We start from the raw sequence: 7,500 nt of genomic DNA on the forward strand, positions 1-7,500 counted from the left end.
TGGCCTCGCTCAACAAGGGTCGCTGGAGACACAAGATGGCCGTCCTGCTCGGCAAGGTGAGCGCCTCCACTCCACCTCCACCTGTCTCTCCATCACTCTCCACCTCCACCTGTCTCTCCATCACTCTCCACCTCCACCTGTCTCTCCATCACTCTCCACCTCCACCTGTCTCTCCACCTCCACCTGTCTCTCCATCAATCTCCACCTGTCTCTCCATCACTCTCCACCTGTCTCTCCATCGCTCTCCACCTGTCTCTCCATCACTCTCCACCTGTCTCTCCATCACTCTCCACCTGTCTCTCCATCACTCTCCACCTGTCTCTCCATCACTCTCCACCTGTCTCTCCATCACTCTCCACCTCCACCTGTCTCTCCATCACTCTCCACCTCCACCTGTCTCTCCATCACCGTTAGACTCCGTGAGCACCGTGACCCTGTGGGTCTAGACACGCCCATAAGCCTCTCCTCTGACCTCTGACCTCTGATAGGGTGTCGTTCTGATGGCCAGTACAAGCATTGGCAACTTCTGCTGATGTAAACATTGAAAGCCTATGGCAAAATGAATGGGGGTTTTCTAAACGTTTAAAGGATAGATTCACTATTTTGGGACTTTAGGGTGTATTCTCAGTCCGTCTCACATGAACCAGGGTCAGGGTTAGGGTTAGGGTCAGAGTCAGGGTAATGCCGGGCTCAGACTACAGGATTTTTGGGCCGATTTATCCCCGATTCACCCCTCCCGACAATCGGAGGAGAAATCTGGTCTGGAACGTTGGTCGGGGCCGATGATCGGCCCAGATGATCTTGTAATGTGAGGGGTTTACAGATCCAATCTTACACCTCCCGATCAGCTCACAGACCCATCGGGGCGGCCCAGATAATATCAAACATGTTTGATATTTAAGATTATTACGTCCCGACTTTACAAGTGAGACGGCGAGACCAGTGGTTCGTTGCTCCCTCGGGCACGATAAGATCCTGTAGTGTGTGATGAGACGTTATTTTCACATCTTGCTGTGTGTGCATGTTTGAGATGCGCAAGAAGAATATCTGTTAAGATTCTCCTTATGTGCGTGATGTAACCCGATTTCGAAATTGGTTAGGATTTTAAATATCCTGTAGTGTGAGCCCGGCATTAGGGTCAGGGTTAGGGTCAGGGTTAGGGTCAGGGTGTAATCTGACCGGTGTTAGGACGCTCTTCTGTGAAATGTCTCGCAATCCGAAACAGAATGTTGAAACAAAAGTTCAGTTTGAAACAGAACTATTTTTGCCGACCGCAAACCGACTATTTTGCGACCTCCTAACTTTGGCACCGGAAACTTCCGGACTGGGGTACTTGGGAGAGAGAGGGGGGAGCTGGGGGGGGCTTGAAAATAAGCTGATCATAATTAGGCTCCACCAGTGTAAACATTAGCATTGGGGCCAGCGTTTGGACTGCTATCAGGATATTGGCCGCGCCGATTGTATGGCTGCATGTCAAGGCTGGCTGCCTGTATGGTAATTCCCTCCCCCCTCCCCTCCCCTGGTAACTGTAACTGCCTCGTACTGTATTTTGTAACTGCCTTGTAATGTATCTTGTATGTCGAAATTGCCTTGTATTTTGTATGTTTTGTATTTTGTATGTCGCTCTTTCCTTCCCTTTTTATGTGTTATTTGTATTGTGAAGCGCTTTGTGCATTCGTGCTGTGAAAGGCGCTATATAAATAAAACTTACTTACTGCTATGATGTCAGAGGATTAACTGGCAAACATCCCGCCCTGATGCTTCTGCTTCTGCTGGGTCAGAGGGGAGGAGCTTCTGCGGGGTTAGAGGTCAGGAGCTTCTGATTGGTCAGAGGGGAGGAGCTTCTGCTGGGTCAGAGGTCAGGAGCTTCTGATGGGTCAGAGGGGAGGAGCTTCTGCTGGGTCAGAGGTGAGGAGCTTCTGCTGGGTCAGAGGTCAGGAGCTTCTGCTGGGTCAGAGGTCAGGAGCTTCTGCGGGGTCAGAGGGGAGGAGCTTCTGATTGGTCAGAGGTCAGGAGCTTCTGATTGGTCAGAGGAGAGGAGCTTCTGACGGGTCAGAGGTCAGGAGCTGACTGGCGCGTCGTCTCAGGAAACCAGGAACTGAACAGGAAACCGTTAAAGCGGCAGGGACATGGAAGAGTGTGTCAGCGTCCGAACGGCCGTCTGTCGGTCAGGGCTGAGCCGGTACCCTCGGAGAACCGCGCCCTCGGAGAACCACGCGCTCGGAGAACCACGCGCTTAAACGTCCCTTCAGGGGAACAGATTCAGTCATTTTTTGAAGGAATCGACTGGGGTCGTTTTGCACAACACAGCTTGAGGCTTAATCCTTAGATGTTCTGTCAATTAAAAGATGAGGAAAGATCTTCGGTGTGCTTACTCAATATCTGAGTCTGGAGGGGTCATGGAGAGGTCATGGAGAGGTCATGGAGAGGTCATGGAGAGGTCCCCAGAGCGTCCTGATGTCCTCTCCCTCTGTAGCAACGCAGAGCTGTGATTGACATCAGATAGAGACGTCTCCTTAACTCCTCACAGCCCGTCAGAAGACTCTCCCCAGCAGGTCACCCACCAGGTGCGTGTCCCCCCCCCTGACGGGCCCCCAGGGTCTACGGCTTGAACTGCCCCCCCCCCTGACGGGCCCCCAGGGTCCACGGTGTGAACTGCCCCCCCCCCTGACGGGCCCCCAGGGTCTACGGTTTGAACTGCCCCCCCCCTGACGGGCCCCCAGGGTCTACGGTGTGAACTGCCCCCCCCCCCCCCCCCTGACGGGCCCCCAGGGTCTACGGCTTGAACTGCCCCCCCCCCTGACGGGCCCCCAGGGTTCACGGTTTGAACTGTCGTCTACATCCTGGACACGCCGGGCTGAACCCAGAAGTAGCAGGAAGACGGAAGCCCCTCCCCCCTTCTCTGAAATAGACCAATCAGCAAGCCTCACAGTTGGTGGAACAGTCAGCCTAGAATCCTATTGGGCAAACTATTCACCTCTGGATGGTCTCATGGGAAGACCAGGGGATACCAGGGGATACCAGGGGAGACCAGGGGAGACCAGCGGAGACCAGGGGAGACCAGCGGAGACCAGGGGAGACCAGGGGATACCAGGGGAGACCAGGGGAAGACCAGGGGAGACCAGGGGAGACCAGGGGATACCAGGGGAGACCAGGGGAGACCAGGGGATACCAGGGGATACCAGGGGAGACCAGGGGAGACCAGGGGAGACCAGGGGAGACCAGGGGAGACCAGGGAGCAAGGCTCGTTCTTTGAGTCAAACATAATGTTTTACAAGGCCAGCTCGGTTTCGTCACACCACAGAACTTTTGCCGCATGGCTTCAGAATCTCTGGAATGTTTTTTTTTGCAAACCTCAACTGAAATTCAAGATGGGCTTTTTTTGGGGGGACGAAATGCTTCCTTACTGCCAACCTAGCGTGGAGGCCAGCGCTATGGAGAGCTTTGGATGTTGTTGACACATGTACATGTTCACATGTCCTCTCATAAAGGCCTGTAGCTCTTTCAGAGATGTCATTGGACTCTTGATCGCCTCTCTGAACATCTACCTTGTCAGGACATCCAGTGTGGAGATCCAGCCTGGTCTAGACAGGGTCTAGTGAAGGTCTGGTCTGTTCTGGTCTAGACAGGGTCTAGTGGAGGTCTTGTCTGGTCTAGGCAGGGTCTAGTAGAGGTACCTGGTCTAGGCAGGGTCTAGTGGAGGTCTGGTCTGGTCTAGGCAGGGTCTAGTGGAGGTACCTGGTCTAGGCAGGGTCTAGTGGAGGTCTTGTCTGGTCTAGGCAGGGTCTAGTGGAGGTCTGGTCTGGTCTAGGCAGGGTCTAGTGGAGGTCTGGTCTGGTCTAGACAGGGTCTAGTGGAGGTACCTGGTCTAGGCAGGGTCTAGTGGAGGTCTGGTCTAGGCAGGGTCTAGTGGAGGTACCTGGTCTAGGCAGGGTCTAGTGGAGGTACCTGGTCTAGGCAGGGTCTAGTGGAGGTCTGGTCTGGTCTAGGCAGGGTCTAGTGGAGGTCTGGTCTGGTCTAGGCAGGGTCTAGTGGAGGTCTGGTCTGGTCTAGGCAGGGTCTAGTGGAGGTACCTGGTCTAGGCAGGGTCTAGTAGAGGTACCTGGTCTAGACAGGGTCTAGTGGAGGTACCTGGTCTAGGCAGGGTCTAGTGGAGGTCTGGTCTGGTCTAGGCAGGGTCTAGTGGAGGTACCTGGTCTAGGCAGGGTCTAGTGGAGGTCTGGTCTGGTCTAGACAGGGTCTAGTGGAGGTCTGGTCTGGTCTAGGCAGGGTCTAGTGGAGGTACCTGGTCTAGGCAGGGTCTAGTGAAGGTACCTGGTCTAGGCAGGGTCTAGTGGAGGTACCTGGTCTAGTGGAGGTCTGGTCTGGTCTAGGCAGGGTCTAGTGAAGGTACCTGGTCTAGTGGAGGTCTGGTCTGGTCTAGACAGGGTCTAGTAGAGGTACCTGGTCTAGGCAGGGTCTAGTAGAGGTACCTGGTCTAGGCAGGGTCTAGTGAAGGTACCTGGTCTAGGCAGGGTCTAGTGAAGGTACCTGGTCTAGGCAGGGTCTAGTGGAGGTACCTGGTCTAGGCAGGTTCTAGTGGAGGTACCTGGTCTAGGCAGGGTCTAGTGGAGGTACCTGGTCTAGGCAGGGTCTAGTGGAGGTACCTGGTCTAGGCAGGGTCTAGTGGAGGTACCTGGTCTAGGCAGGGTCTAGTGGAGGTACCTGGTCTAGGCAGGGTCTAGTGGAGGTCTGGTCTGGTCTGGTCTAGGCAGGGTCTAGTGGAGGTACCTGGTCTAGGCAGGGTCTAGTGGAGGTACCTGGTCTAGGCAAGGTCTAGTGGAGGTACCTGGTCTAGTGGAGGTCTGGTCTGGTCTAGACAGGGTCTAGTGGAGGTACCTGGTCTAGGCAGGGTCTAGTGGAGGTACCTGGTCTAGACAGGGTCTAGTGGAGGTCTGGTCTGGTCTAGGCAGGGTCTAGTGGAGGTCTGGTCTGGTCTAGGCAGGGTCTAGTGGAGGTACCTGGTCTAGTGGAGGTCTGGTCTGGTCTAGGCAGGGTCTAGTGGAGGTACCTGGTCTAGGCAGGGTCTAGTCTGGTCTAGTGACTGTACTGACTGCTCTGAGGGATCTTGCAGACCCCAGATCAGTGCTTCTCTACAACATCATGCTGAAGCTCTCTTGAAAGCTCCTTGGTACCCAGTGATGAGTCTTTGTGTTGACGTTCACGACCCCTCAGAGGACGCCTACAGGAACAGGACGTTCCCGACCCTCAGAGGACGCCTACAGGAACAGGACGTTCCCGACCCCTCAGAGGACGCCTACAGGAACAGGACGTTCCCGACCCCTCAGAGGACGCCTACAGGAACAGGACGTTCCCGACCCCTCAGAGGACGCCTACAGGAACAGGACGTTCACGACCCCTCAGAGGACGCCTACAGGAACAGGACGTTCCCGACCCCTCAGAGGACGCCTACAGGAACAGGACGTTCCCGACCCCTCAGAGGACGCCTACAGGAACAGGACGTTCCCGACCCCTCAGAGGACGCCTACAGGAACAGCTGGTTATTATTCACTATGGAAGTGAAATGGGGGGCTGGCTTTCTCAAACCTGTATGAGTCCAGACTGTTGTTTGTTCATAGCGTTGGTTTACAGCGTTGCTGGCGCCAGTGTTTCTGATGTGGGCTGGTTGTTCGCTGTGTTATGGCAGGTCACTCAGGTCCTCTGGGCGGAGTCTGAAAAAGCAGAGAAAGCAGGATTGTGCAATCTAACCACAAACCGCAGGAGTCCAAGCCTTTCTGGACGGACGCACAAGGCGGTTTCCTCACAGATCTCTCCCAGGGTGAACGTGCGTGTGTGTGATCACGACCCTGTGAGATCATGACCCTGTGACATCATGACCCTGTGAGATCATGACCCTGTGACATCATGACCCTGTGAGATCATGACCCTGTGACATCATGACCCTGTGACATCATGACCCTGTGACATCATGCTGTGCTTTACTGATCCCGTTCCTCTCAGGAAGCGCTCTAGAATATCTTCTTCCAGTTCGTAGATGGAGGCGTGATTCCATTACCGATGGGCTTTCCTCCATATCCTGTTCCATTACAGATGGGCTTTCCTCCATATCCTGTTCCATTACAGATGGGCTTTCCTCCATATCCTGTTCCATTACAGATGGGCTTTCCTCCATATCCTGTTCCATTTCTCTGTTCCACTACCTCAGGCTTTTCTGTGGAACTATTTTAGTGTGTTCCTCTTCTTCTCTTGTAATGTGGAGGGTTTAGTGTTTACACACTCAGTCACGTCCTCTTTACTGTTATCAGTGGCGGCTGGGGACTCAAAACTGAGGAGGAAGAGAGGAGGACAGGAGGAAGAGAGGAGGACGAGAGGAAGAGAGGAGGACAGAGGACAGGAGGAAGAGAGGAGGAAGAGAGGAGGACAGGAGGAAGAGAGGAGGACAGGAGGAAGAGAGGAGGACAGGAGGAAGAGAGGAGGACAGGAGGAAGAGAGGAGGAAGAGAGGAGGACAGGAGGAAGAGAGGAGGACAGGAGGAAGAGAGGAGGAAGAGAGGAGGACAGGAGGAAGAGAGGAGGAAGAGAGGAGGACAGGAGGAAGAGAGGAGGGCAGGAGGAAGAGAGGAGGAAGAGAGGAGGAAGAGAGGAGGACAGGAGGAAGAGAGGTGAACCCCCCATGGGCGCCGGGGGGCACTTTCCCTCAGTCAGTTATTATTTGAAATATCAGCTTTAAAATGTGGATTAACAGTCAATTTTAGCAAATGAAAAACTGAATAACACTTTCTTTAACTACATGCAGCATTTATTTATCATATTCATGATAAAATATTACAAAACAACAATAAAACATTGTAGGCCTAAGCGATAGTTGTTGTAATGGATTGTACTCTTCTCTAAAGAGAGAAAAGAATTGATATTGGTGAGGTGCTGGAGAGGTTAGGTGATATATGAACAATGTTTTTGATTAGGGGACACTGAGGTGTGCTGGCTCTCAAACAGTTTGTTGGCAAATAGATTTGACAACTGGACAATGGAATACGTTGCACAGCAAATGCAGTATCCTACAGTTCGCTCATGGCTAGCAGTGGTACAGCTATGGGATGAGCTCATTTGGGTTGCTGTCAAAGCTGCCACTCTTATGTTGCTATAGCTACAATTATCAGAACAATATGAACATTCAGTTGAAAGTTTTCCATCCACCCCATCCATCACTGGATGAGGAATAAGCACCGCAAAGCGATCAATTCTCACGCAAACAGGAGCCAGGCTGTGGATTTCTCCGATCCGGTGTTGCGACCCAGTCTCTAGAAATGTTTTGGATGAGTTGCCAACAGTTTGCGCCTCCAGCCAATGGTCCTTCACTGTGGTAAATCTGGAATCTGGAATGTGATTGGACTAAAAAAATGTCAATATCTGAATCCTGTTCAGACAGGGCCGGAGGACTGTCCTCCCTTGCGGTAATTTTTCAGCGTTTTGGCCAATCACAAATTAGCAAGAAAAAAGG

The 7,500-nt window shown here is 53.1% G+C and overlaps 1 protein-coding gene across 1 annotated transcript in view; it reads left to right on the forward strand.

Annotated features, from left to right (window-relative positions):
- Nucleotides 1–7,500, forward strand: part of klhl24a (kelch-like family member 24a) — a 34,914-nt gene that overhangs the window by 14,377 nt on the left and 13,037 nt on the right. Inside the window, 1 exon segment of the mRNA XM_084458018.1 lies at nt 1–56. This exon segment is cut by the window's left edge and continues 63 nt beyond it. Coding sequence (XP_084314144.1) covers nt 1–56 — 56 coding nt within the window.

This window comes from Borostomias antarcticus (assembly GCF_949987555.1).
Source record: "Borostomias antarcticus genome assembly, chromosome: 24".
NCBI classification, from domain to species: Eukaryota; Metazoa; Chordata; class Actinopteri; order Stomiiformes; family Stomiidae; genus Borostomias; species Borostomias antarcticus.